Below are 13,426 nucleotides of genomic sequence, written 5' to 3'. Positions count from 1 at the left end.
CGGAAGTCCTGGATCTCAATGGTGGAATATAAACCTGAGGACTGTTAACTCTGCTGCAAGCTGCCATCTGAAGGCCCCTTCCACTTACCCTCATTTCCAGTGGGGTTATAAGCAGCTGTGCTGTTTGGGGAGGAGCACAGTGTCCCCTCTGCTGATGCAAGAATACACCGGAGGCCAGCACTAGAGGAGAGTCAGACAATCAGTTTCTTCAAGAAGTTAAACAAAAACGAGTATATGACCCCAAATTCTGCTCTGATGTATAAAATACCCCAAAATTGAAAAAAGATACAATAAATACTCAGGTGTAGCCTGGAAGGAGGGCCCTAAGAGAGTCATACATGGATGCCCCTGGGAAGGGGAAAAAGATAAGATCTCCTGAGTAAAGGGAGGGTGGAGAGGGGTGGGGGGATGAAGGGGACTGGGGGGACAACATGAGGGAATAGGATGGTCAAATTGAGGGAGGAACAGAGGGGGAAAGCAAAGAAAGAGAGATCTTGATAGAGGGAGCCATTACGGGGCTGGCAAGAAAACTGACACCAAGGAAATCCCCAGGAATCCATAAGGATGACCCCAGCTAAGACTCTAAGCAGCAGTGGAGAGGGGGCCTGAACTTGCCCTGTAGTCAGATGACAACACCCTAATTATCATCATAGAACCTTCACCCACTAACTGGTGGAAACAGATGTACAGATCCACAGCTAAGCACAGGGCCAAGCTAAGCTCCTGGAGTCCAGTTGAAGAGAGAGGGAGGAGGGGTCATATGAACAAAGGGGTCAAGACCATGATGGGGAACCCTCAGAGACAGCTGACCTGAGCTAGTGGAAGCTCACTGACTCTGGACTGAGAACTAGGGAACCTACATGGGACCAAACTAGGCCCCCTGAATGTGGGTGACAGTTCCGTGGCTTGGGCAGTCTGTGGGGCCACTGGCAGTGGGAATAGGATTTATCCCCAGTGCATGAACTGGCTTTTTGGAGCCCATTCCCTATGGAGGGATACCTTGATTGGCTTAGATGTGGGGGGGGAGGGGCTTGGTCCTACCTCAACTTGATATGCCAGACTTTGTTGACTCCCCATGGGAGGCCTTATAAAGAAAAAAATACTCAGGTGTAAATAAAATAAAAATATAAAATAAATAAAAATTCATGTGTGGCTGCTCACAGCCTTCATCACCATGGAGAACACAGAAATGTGGTATGTAAGAAAGCAAATATTGTTTGTGTGATATGATGTAGATGAGTCTCCTAAGATATGGTAAGTTTAAAGAGTCAGGCTATAGGGGTGCATTTACATGAAATGTCCTTGAGAAGCAAACCCATGAGCAGAATAGATTGGTCCCCGGGGGCTTGGTGGGGAGGGATAGGTGGATGTTAGCGAGACCAGCACCATTGTGAATGTGCTAACTGCTGCTTGGTTGTAAGACTGTGATGAGCTTTACCACCACAAAGAAAAGGGGGGCCTTCGTAAAAATTCTTTTAACTGTAGTAAGGTACCAAAACACGAAATGTACCGTACCGTTTTGCCCATGTTTAAGGGTGCTAAATACAGTCACAGAACCCTTCACCTTATAAAACTGAAACTGTGCCTGGGAAACACCCACTCTCCGTTCCCACCAATCCCAGACTGTTCAGCTTCCAAAATACCTCACAGGAGTGGAATTTACAGATCAAAATTATGTGTGTCAGAATTTCCTCCCTTGTAGAGACTTCAGTGGCACTGCATTGTGTGGAGAGGCCACACTGGTTGGTCGGTTCCTGGCCAATGGGCCCCCAGTCGCTTTCACTTTTTAGCGATTGTGAACAATGGGAGGCCTTGCTGTTGTCTGTTCTTCATCCTTGGGTCAGAGAACCTCCTCCTCACTGACCTCTACGGTAGGCCTTCACCCTGGGATCTATTCTCAGCATGGCGGCCAGCATTTTGTTCTGAGGGTCCTGTGTGCATCGCTCCCTCCTTCAAGCCCCTACCAGCTCCAATCACACTCACAGGAAAACAAAAACAAAATCAAACAAACAAAAAATCCAAGTCTTTACACCAGCCCAGGGGCCAGGACCTGGGACTTGGCCCTGCCTGCCTCTTTCTCCTGTCTTTCTGTGCTGGTCAGACTTGATATTTATTCCCCAGGTCCACAAGAGTGGCAAGCCTTCAAACCTCCAAATCCTGTTCTGTCTGGTAGGAGTGAGCTTCCCCCATACCATAGCCACCCCCAGGAGGCAGCCTCAGAGAGGTCTCCCCAAGTCGTTCCCTTTGCAATACAATGTGCCCAAGAGGCAGTGACAGGCACACAGTTCCCATCTCTCCAGCATTGCCTTCTGCTTGGCAGTCACACCAGCAATCGGAGCTCCTGTGCTTGCATTAAGTGGATGTTCCCGGAGGATGGGGCTTTCTTCCCCTGCTGGGTTCTCTGCAGTTTCCCTGTGCCCGGCCTAGTGAACACTCGGTGAGCCCAGGCATGGAACCATCTGGAGTGCGCTCACCTTTCAGAGAAGAGCAGGCATTTCTGGGCGTGCAGCCTCCCTTTCACGTGCAGTTCCCAGTCCTAGATGAGAAGACCAGAGAGGCAGGGGTGGGGGTGGGGGCAGAGGACAAGGATTGTTACTATCAGGCATGCAGGGAGCTCTGGGTACCCAGAGGCTGGAACAAAGACACCTCTTCTCCCTTTCTCTCCTGCGCCTCCCACCCCAGTTGCTGCAATCCAACTCTCAGTCCCTTTGGTCAACCCTCATCTGCATTCCCTGTGTCCATCTTGGATGACCACCCAGACTTGAAGTCAGATTCCCTCATCTCCTCTCCGTAGACTCCTGACCTCATGCTTTTCCTCTCCGCAGAGAAACGCCACCCGCTTCTCTCTGGTCTGTGGTATAGTGACTTCTAAAGCCTCAGGAGAGGCCCTGCGAGACCATGACCTCCAGCGCCTGCTGGGGTCACTGCCATCACTGCGTCCACACTGGACATAGGGAAGCGCATCTCCCTCAAGTCCCAGAGACATATCTGGGTGACACGACCTGAGCAGCGGTGAAGGACACCCTGCGCTGTGATTCCCACAGAATAGGAACTGTATTACGCTCTGGGACAGGCTGGGAGCAGGCTGGTGCAACACTGACTCAGGGAGGCCACAGCCACAATGAAATCCCTACTCCATCACACTCTAGTCTGGGTCCCATCATCTATGTCTGGGCCTAAAATTTCTGATCTGTGAAAAGAGCATAATGGTAGCATCTACCTTCTTGGGGCATGGAGGCCTACGCTTATAACCCCAGTCTTCAGGAAGGCAGAGGCTAGCCTCAGCTATAGAATGGGCCCAGGATCAGCCAGAGCCCAGTGAGACCCAGTCTCAACACAGTAAGGCAAGAACAAAAACCAAACCCCGGTGTCTACCTCACATGGTTACCACCAGCACATGGAAAGAGTTTAATGTATGTCAGCTGTTACTACATACATTTTATTATTTTGAAATATTTTGTTGCATTATCAGTCCTCCTTGGAGTAAACATTCTACCGTGTGGGTTCTTGTTCACAGCAGTGCAAAGTATTTCACCACTGGGAGGGGGGGCAGCCTCGGAAATCTCCCCCTCCACACGATACAGTTGGCAGTCTTCCTTAATGGTTTATCTGCTTCCAACCTGAGAACTGATCTTTTACCCTTGACCCTCTTTCAAACTCAGTACAGAGTCTATGTTGAAGGGTCTATAGCTTCTAGAACGGACAGAGAGGAAAAGCCTTCAAAGGGAGCAGGCGATCTCTGCTTTTCATCTACGTAGGGGAAGAAATCTCCTACCTGCCTTAAAGCATTGAAAGGACCCTGATTTAATTCTGAAATTCCTTTGGGGTCTACAACCTATGGCTTTAATAAAGGACCCTGGGGACCTGACCAAGTCAGGTGCCCCAGAGTCAACCCTTGGGGCCCAGCCTTCCTAGGGTGCCTCACCTTCAAGTCAAACACCTTCTTGTCACAGATGCTGCAGATGTGTGGCAGGTGAAGCGGAGCCACGCCGTGGAAGTCATTCAGCTCCTGAGCCTGCAGAGGCCTCACGGACAGCACCGTCTGCTCCTCCTTGGCCCTCCGCCGGGAACAGCTGAACCCCTGCTTGCTGTTGTTAAGCCGAACTCCAAAGGCAGGAGGGGTCCTGTCTGAGGTAGGCTCCTCGGGATCATAGAGCTCATAGGGCTGGCTGGCAGGCGGAGGCCACATGTTGGGTCCTGCTGCAATATCAGGCTTGTTTGGGCCAGAGAATCCAGGGGGGCTCTCCCATTGACTGTTCGTACCTTGCAACAGCCCACCAACCTCCCCTTTCATGCCCCCAGCCTGATCAGCCGGAAACCCACATGCTGCATGTGACCCTTGGGCGTTGGGTCCATAGAAGTCTTTAGAGAAGGCGGCTTGGCCGTCCTGCCCTGCGTGGCTGTAGTGTCCTTCATAGGCCACACTACCTGATGCTGTGGCCGAGGCCGAGGCTGGCAAGAAGCCAGTCTGGCCCTCCGTTTCAGAACCGTAGGCCTGGCTAGTATTGGCTTTGCCGTACTCATAGAACCCCGCAGTAGCTGGGGTTGTCCCAGCCTTTCCAATGCCCAGGATGACTGCCGGCTGGGCAGTGGTCTGAGGTATCACCCCACTGAAGGGGTGTACCACCACAGTATTGGGGGGCTGACTGGGGAGGTTCACGGAAGGTCCCGGGCCTCGTGCCTGACTAGGGGGTGAGAAGGCAACTGTACTGGATGGAAATGGGGTACTAGGTATGGTAGCAGCATGCTGGGAAACCCCAGTAGGTCCGTGTGGGGTGCTGAGCACAGACGGATGCCTCAGCTGGTTGAAGAGAGGCTGCGACATGGCCACTTTGGAGAGAACTTGATTCAGGACCGTGGCGGCCGCTGTGTTGTTGGTGACAGCTGTCTGTGCCAGCTTCAGCCGGTGGAGGGTGAGCTGGGCCTGTAGCTGGGCCAACTGGAGGCTGGCTGGCGAAGGGAGCAGAGGGTTCTGGTTACTGACTGAGAAGGGGCCCTTGTCCAGGAGCTTGGCAGCACTGTAAGGAGACAAGAGGTGCACATGCATTGCTAGGTTTCAGTGAGTGGTCCCTTCCCCCATGCAAAGAAGACCCCACTTCATAGATCCTACAAACAAGTACTGACATGTTAGGGAATGCCCAAATCTTCAATACAAAAGGCTATGGCAGAACAGTGAGTCTCCCTGGTGATTGGAAGCAAGCATTACACACAAATGCTTGACTAGCAAAACCTCCAAAGTTACAAACAGATGCCACCATTGAGAGATAAGGTAGAAAAAAGTGTCAGCCGGGTAAGGTAGCCCAGAGCTGTAGGAGACCAGGATGTCTCAAATTTGAGGTTAGCTCATCTACATAGCAAGTTCCAGGCCAGTCAGGGCTACATAGTGAGATCCTGTCTCAAAAAAACAAAGCACAGACAAAGATAATGTATATATCTTTGATAAAGGTGATTTGGAATACATGGTCATTACTGTCATAGTCTCTGATTCAATAATTCAATTATGAAAAATACATCCCAAGGCAAAACTTGATAATTGAAAATGTCCCTATGACATTATTTAATGGTTGAAAATTAGAAACATCCAATAATAGGGAGACAGAGTTTGAGCAGAGTAAATTATGCTATATCTATATAACAAAAACATAAGTAACCATTTTCAATTTCATTTTGAATATATACATTGTTATTGGAACATTTAAGACATTCAGAAAGTTTTTCCAGGCCCAGAGGGATTGTTTCAGCGAGTGCTGTGTCTGCTGTCATGCCTGACATCTGACTCGATCCCCAGGTCCCATGGTGGGAGGAGAGAACTGGCTCTCACAAGCTGTCCTCTCGAGTTCCACAGGCACATCATGATATATGCACATGCCTACCCCATAATTCATAATAATAATAATACATAAAGTATCTATAGAGACTTGCTCTGTTCCAGCCCAGTGTGCTAACTCCCGACACGCTAACTCCGACATGCTAACTCCCGACACGCTAACTCCAACATGCTAACTCCGACATGCTAACTCCGACATGCTAACTCCCAACACGCTAACTCCGACATGCTAACTCCCGACGCGCTAGCTCCCTACACGCTAACTCCTGACGTGCTAACTCCCGACGTGCTAACTCCCAACATGCTAACTCCCGACATGCCAACTCCCAACGTGCTAACTCCCAACATGCTAACTCCCCACTTGGCTCTTGCTTTCTTCTCCCATAATGATGAGTTCATCACTGCCATTTGATAAGCATCATCTTGAATTTGGCAAAAATCACCGGTTCAAAAAAAATTATCACTTAAATCATATGAGAAAACCCATATGTTTCTTGGCTTGAAAACTATACACAGAATGAACTACATATATATTTATGACACACATTTTCATCCTGGTCCTCAGTCCAGATCCAAAAATAATAAGACGGCTTTTTACACAGAAGTAGTATATGCAATGACCAAAAATATTATAAATGGAAAAGATCTACATTTGAAGTAGAAAATGCTGGTCAGTTTTCACAGAACCTTATGAGAGGCAGGAGGAGCCAGCCCTGCCACGTATCTTTCTTGTGCCCCATGTCAGTTGGCTATTGTGTTTCTGGGCAAACCGGGAATGGCCTTGCCTACACATGGGACAGACTTTCCCAGAGAAGCCGGTATATGTGGCGTCCATAGTTGAGGCTTTTGGGTAAACCATATTTTCTGGGTCTCAAGTTCTCCTTGTGAGAAATGAACATAACCAGGAAATGTGTTCTGGATCTGGTGGAATGGAATTCTGGGGCATCTGATGGGGTTGTGAAATCTGGAGTCCAGACTGATGGACCAGGCAGCCTGCATAATCAAACTGCTCAGGAAGATGAAGCTGGAAAGGGACACACAGCCGTGTCCTTCCGTCTCCGCTGTCACGAGCACTGGGCAGTAAAAGCTCAATATAATAAAACAGGGAGGGAAAGAAGGAGACAGCGAAGAGGCTGGGGGTGGGTTAGGGAGAAGAGAAAAAGGCAGACAAACAAGGGTGTGGCAGGCCACACCTCCCTCTCCAGTGCTCCTTTGAGGAATGCTTAGGTTTCTCTGGGAAGAGGTAGAGAGACAGCGAGACTATATGAGCTCACCCGGTGATGCTCGTGACCCTTGGGGGCTTGGTGCATTCTCAGTGGTCACGCTGGATAGGTCATTTTCATTTCAGTTTTGTAAAGCAAGAAGGTAGAGTTCTGAACCCTCACTGTGATTGAGGAAAGTGGGTTCAGCCTGTGGGACCCAACCCCAACCCCACAATTAAAGTGGAACCCTCTGGGCCCCGTGTGCATCCTCCTGGGCTGCTTGCATGTTTGAAGTGAGATCCCATCTGCACTTAAGTACAAGAACAAAACACACTGCCATGCCAGATTTTACAAAAAAAAAGGCTTTGTTCCTTTTTCCCTGTTGTGTGAGGAATCATGCTGGACTCTGAGACTGGCTGCGTTTTGAGATATGGGGAAAGAGGAGGAACGATGCTAATGGTATTCTGGGCCTTTTCCCTCTGGGGATTGTGCAGGTGGCAGCCAAGCTTTGCAGGGCCCTTGGGTGGCACAACAATCCCAGCAAGAACAGAGTGAGAGAGGCCAACAACTGTTGACGCAGTCAAGATGAACCGAAAGGAGGGATGGTCCCGTCAGGTGCATGATTACGACTTGTGTACCACTGAGACTTAGAAGGCTGATTCAGCTTCCCCAAACCTGCCAGCACAGGGCCAGCTCTTCCCCCAGGCTTGTCCACCACACAGACTGTGCTTGCAAATCTTCACCCAGGCTTGTCCACCACACAGACTGTCCTCGCAAACAAGGCGCTAATGAGGTGCCAACATGGTTGCTATGACCAGAGGAGCACAAAGTTGGCTATGTTTTCCCCAGGGAAGGCAGCTGTGTTTTTAAAACTTGAATTCTGGGCTGGAGCAAGTTCTTGGTAGAAGTTCTCCTCTTGGGTGTTGAAAGGCTATGCGAGGAAGAACCATCTCCCAGTAAGGAAAGCCACTCACGCAGCAGGTGTGTAAGTCAGATACAGGAATGGCTGCAGAACCGCACCGTTCAGATCAGGTACACAAGCAGACCAGAACAGCACCATTCAGATCAGGCACGCAAGCAGACCAAGAACCAGATGTTTCCAGCTTCTGCTTTATCTTGCAAATTCTCACTGTGCCCAGTTTTATTTAACCTTACACAGAAGTGATTTCACACAAATCATCCACACAGAATAGCCCTTTTAAACCAAAATCTTAGATCAGAAAAAGATGAATTGTTATTGAAGTGGGGCAAAAGCCCTAAAACCCTTTACCTGAAGGGTTAATAACCTAGCCAGGCTAGGTGGCAGTACACACCTGTAAGCCCAGCACCTAAAAGGTAGAGAGAGAAGGGTCAGGTAATGAGTACTTGAGTTTGAGGATAGACTGGGTTTGAGTCTTCTGTCTCAAAAAAAAAAAAAAGGAAGAAAGGGAGGGAGGGAGGGGAGGGTGGATGACATTTATATGCTTACAGTGTTCTTGGAGTGTCTATTTCAAGGTTTTACTGCTCTGTTTGAAGAGCGTCTCCAGAACACGAGGCACACCCACACTCAAATCCTAATACAAACACATTTCAGAGCCAGATGAAGACGGCGCTGTTACTTTCTCATTTGTGTAAAGAATCAAGCTGGGGAGGGGGGAGCAGTGAGTCTTGGAGCTTCTTGCTTTTTCCCAGAAGACTTCCTCACTCTTGGGTGTATGTGGTAACTGCCAGGAACAAAATAAGGAAGAAGATAATGGCTGTGGCTTATGGAACCTGGCAGTTGGGAGATGTGGGCAGAACATACTTTATGTAGATAAGGTACCTCAAACAGTTCAAAAGGGAGAGTCTAGTGCACAGCTACTAAATGGAGTTTGCCGTTGAACAGCTGTGTACAGTCACTCACCACCCCGCCACAGCACAGGCATTTCAACACACTCCTCTCCAAGTCTAGATTTTGAAACCAAACAGAGGCTGGAGAATGGCTCAGCAGTTAGGACCCCTCCCTGGCTGCTCTTTCAGAGGACCAAGGTTCAATGCCCAGAAACCACATGGCATCTCATAACTCTCAGTAACTCCAGCTCCAGGGGGTTCCACACACATGGTACACAGACATACATGCAGGCAAAACACCCAGACACATAAAAATAACTAAATATTTTCTTATTTTTAAGAAAAATTGGATAGATAATTGAATCATGGCCCCGCAAAGACATTCACGTTCTAATCTGCAGAGCCCATGAGAGTCACCTTCCATGGTAACAAGGACTTTACATGGTGATTAAATTAAGGACCTTGAGCTGAGAGAAGATTGCCTGGATGTTACCAAGGCCTGCTCGGTATAATCATAAAAGTGATGAGGGCGGGAGTCAGAGAGAGAAGATGAAAACAGGGACCAGAGAAAGAGAAAACGATGCACTGGTGTTTGAGGAAGTGGAGGACGAGACTGTGGGCCAAACAGCATAGGCAGCCTTGAGAAATTCCAAAAAAAGAGGGGATAGGGAGGTTCCTGAAGAGCCTGGGCAGATGGCAGCCCTGAGGACACTTTGACTTTAAATCTACTGAGGCTGATCTTAGAATCTGACTTCCAGAAATGTAATAAAGTTATATTGCCTTGCACTATCAAACGTGTGGTGCTTTATTGCCGCGGCAACAGGAAATGAATACGGTTTCCCCAAAACACCCAGACATGAAGGGTGACTCTGCATAGAGAAGCTGGGGTGGGCCTGGGTACTGCCTGGGTGTTGTGGGGATGAACAGATCCTGCTAGGAGCCTGGGTAGCACAGAGGACATGAGGGGATGATCCAAGAGGTGGGGAAGCTAAGCCCACCAAAGAACTTCCCAGTAGGGATTTAGCAGAGTCATTGTACCTGGGATAGATGTTAGAATGAACAGCTGTTTTGTTCTTGACCTTGAAGAATCCTTGTGCAAAACAGGGATTGTTTTCCACAATTTGTAGAATTGTTTTACTGAAGGAACATGGCCGCCGCCGTCCCATGACTTTGGTCACAAGACATTCCAGGCACACCTGAGGCTCTTGTATTATTGTGTATTTCAAACAATACATAATAAAGGACCAAAGTCATGAGGGCCTGTGATGCTGTCCTTCAGTAAGACATGTGAATTAGATTAGGGACCTTGGTATGAGGAAATAGTTTGGGTAACAATAAGTATGTCTTTGTATGACTTTCGGGGTTCAGTCCATTAGAGAAGCTGGACCTTCCTGCTTCCACATAGGCCTTAAAATTTCATCTTGGAGAGCCCCCCTTCTTTTACCAACCCAGCTACATGGTGCACCCCAACACAGTGGACTCTTAAAAGCCAGCTCACTTTATTTGTGAGGACAGCAGCAAACAGGGAAAGCTTGGGACTGCAGGATGCTAGCACTCGCCACTCTCAATCCCTTATCACCACACACAAAAGTTAACTTGTCCCATGTCACACAGGTGGCCGCTGGTGAAACCTCAGTGAGAACCAGGATCATCCAGCTTCCAGTGCCTGGGAGAATCACCTTAGCTTGGAAAAGCCTAACCAAGGCCTATCCTCCTCTCCCTTGAATGACTGATTGCAATTACCCAGCCTGATGCACGAGTCACCCCATCGCTCAGAGGGGCACGGAGTACCGTCCACATGCAATACATGCAAAGCATTCCCTAAGACCTGGGAAAACACGCCATGCTGGCACGTCCTTCCTTTCTTTGAGATAGGGTCTCTACACAGTGCAGGCTGTCCTAGAACTCACGGTGTAGACCAGACTACCCTTGAACTCACAGAAATCTGCCTGCCTCTGCCCCACGCCCCAAATGCTGGGGTTAAAGTTATGTGCCACCACACCTGGCTAGCTGGTCCTCTCCTGTGCCCCTGCTCCCATTCTCCAGAGGCAATGACCAAGGATCTCCTGTCCAGAGAATGAATAGGTGGCACAGGATTTGATACACATTTTCTTGTCTACACCATGTGTGGCCATCACCAGCAGATGCAGAATCCGGGCAGTACACAGCATAGGGGTTCACGTGCACCTCACCCAGAGTGACAGTGCCCATCAGATGCCCTCCGTGAGTCTGGTCCCCACTCACAGAAGCAGCAGCTGACCGTACAGGCCCTAGTCTATCAAGAGGCTTGGGAGGGCTCCACAGCCCCAGCCCAAGGTTTTATCTCTGAGCCACTAACTGTTACAACAAATTCATAGTATATAATTAGATTTAAAATTTAGTAGTCTGCTTAGAAAAAAAGTTAATTAAAGCAGCATTTCCCTGAAGAGTTTCAAACTAAAATATTACATAAAGGCAAACTAGCCAACCTCATGATATGGAAGGTTAAGCGATATGGAGGAGAAGCTGACTTTAGAGGTTTCTCATGCTGCCGTGTGGAAAGGGGGTATGACGGTTGTCCCAGCTGATTATCCAAGCAAGCTGCAGTAGAAATGGGTTGCATGCAGGTGCAGTGGCACACGCTGTTAAACAAGCCATCACTTAAGGAAAGGCTGACGGAGAACAAAGACAGCCCTGAGGGCAGCAACTTTGAAATGGGGCAAAGGCAGCGAGGAAAGATTCCAGGGAGCCCTTAAGCCCACTGTGCCTGGCTCTACTCTGGACTCTCCCAGAGCAGTTCCTTAGCTTGTTAAATAGAAACAGTGCTGTGTCTGGAGAGATGGCTCAGCACTTCAGAGCGGCTGCCTCTTTTGCAAAGGACTGCATTTCAGTTCCCAGCACTCAAGCCAGACAGCTCCAAACTACCCGTAACTCTAGTACCAGGGGATTCCATGCCCTCTTCTGGTCTCTATGTGCAAACACATACAGAGAGAGGTGGGGGGGGGAGAGAAACCAAAACCCATTCATGTCACAAACTGGACATGGCAGCATGCCCCTACAATCCCAGAACTCGACTGACTAAGGCAAGTGAATCACAGGAATTTAGAGCCAGCTTTGCGCTTCACCGTGAGGCCCTATCCTACCTTAGCAACAACAATGCTTAAAGAAGACCACCTGCTTAAATGATATGCATTTAACTCACTTCGGCTCTTCTCCAAGGCCTACACTGACCCTTGGCTCTCTGGCTCCCACCAGTGTCTCCTGAGGAATGAATGGAAACAAGGACTAAGGGAGAGAACTAACATATCACTGCAGGGAGACCTGGGCAATGACTTTGGTATAAGTGCCTGCCAACCAAAGACCTACTTCTGGGGGGTTTGAAAACAGAATGCTCCTCCAAGCACAGCCCAGATACAGTACCACCTGCTACTGGATAATGTTCTTGTACCCTGTAAAGATTTGTCACCCATATTTGTTTAATAAAATGCTGGTTGGCCAGTTGCCAGGCAGGAGGTATAGGTGGGGCAATCAGACTAGGAGAATTCTGGGAAGAGGAAAGGCAGTTGCTACCCAGACACAAAGAAAGCAAGATGAAAATGTTGCACTGAGAAAAGGTACCAAGATAGATAAGAATTATGGGTTAATTTAAGTTGTAAGAGCTAGTTAATAATAAGCCTGAGCTAATAGACCAAACAGTTTATAATTAATACAAGCCTCTGTGTCTTGTTGGTACTGAATGGTTACAGGCCAGGCAGGACAGAAACTTCCATCTATACCCACCTACTGGAAATGGGATTTGGGAGGAGAAGCCCCCACAAGATGGAGCGTGGTCTGGGGTACTCTTTTACAGGGTTGAGGATTCAACTCTGGCCACACTGATGTTCCCATGAGCAGCAGAAACAGTTCTGTGGCTATCTGCTGCGACACCTTCAACACATGACATGTCATTTTAGTAGCACTGTGAGCTGCCTTTGTGTGAAGCCCTTGTTATCACTTCCTAGGGCTTGCATAGGGAGTGTCCCTAAGGAACTCAGGAGTTGGTTTGGTCCCTGCTGGTGACATTGTTGGGGGGGGGGGGTTGAACATGAGGGTGCTAACCTCATCAACTGATTAACTGATCCATTGACTCAGCTCACAGCTAAGAGGGGTGTTGGAAGGGGTCGCCAGAAACATGTCTTTCAAGGGTTTATTCTGCTGTAGTTCATTCTAACCTGACTCTGCCCCCAGCCACCATCAAGGACCAGCTGTCCCAGCATGCTCTCGCTACCATCATGCTTTGCTTCACCGCAGGCCCGGAAAGAACAGTGTGAGCCAGCACAGCCAGAGGCTGCTGGAGCTGAAGTGGATCTCTCCTCCCTTAAACCGTTTTCTCAGGCTTGGGAGTTGGCTCCACAGATAAAGGCACTGACCTCCAAACCTGACTCTCTGAGTTCAATCCCTGGGACCCATGTGGTAGGAGGAGAAGACAGACTCCCACAAATTGTCCTCTGACCGTTACATATGTACCATGGCATACGAACCCCTTTCAATAAAAATTGGTTTTCTTGAACATTTTTGTTATGGCCGCAAACACGTCTAAGTAACATATTCTTCTAAGAGAAAAAGATCT

General features: G+C 48.8%; 1 protein-coding gene across 2 annotated transcripts in view; it reads right to left on the bottom strand.

The window, feature by feature from the left end:
* Positions 1 to 13,426, bottom strand: part of Rbm20 (RNA binding motif protein 20) — a 186,145-nt gene that overhangs the window by 51,916 nt on the left and 120,803 nt on the right. For both annotated transcript variants that reach the window (XM_005352473.3, XM_005352474.3), the window contains exons 2-4: positions 3,926 to 5,018; positions 2,475 to 2,536; positions 89 to 180 (exon numbers count right to left, since the gene is read on the bottom strand). In XM_005352473.3, coding sequence (XP_005352530.1) covers positions 89 to 180; positions 2,475 to 2,536; positions 3,926 to 5,018 — 1,247 coding nt within the window. The remainder of the gene's footprint in view (positions 1 to 88; positions 181 to 2,474; positions 2,537 to 3,925; positions 5,019 to 13,426) is intronic.

The sequence above is a fragment of the Microtus ochrogaster genome, chromosome 8 (genome assembly GCF_000317375.1).
Source record: "Microtus ochrogaster isolate Prairie Vole_2 chromosome 8, MicOch1.0, whole genome shotgun sequence".
Taxonomy (NCBI): domain Eukaryota; kingdom Metazoa; phylum Chordata; class Mammalia; order Rodentia; family Cricetidae; genus Microtus; species Microtus ochrogaster.
This window is presented reverse-complemented; position numbering and strand designations above follow the sequence as displayed.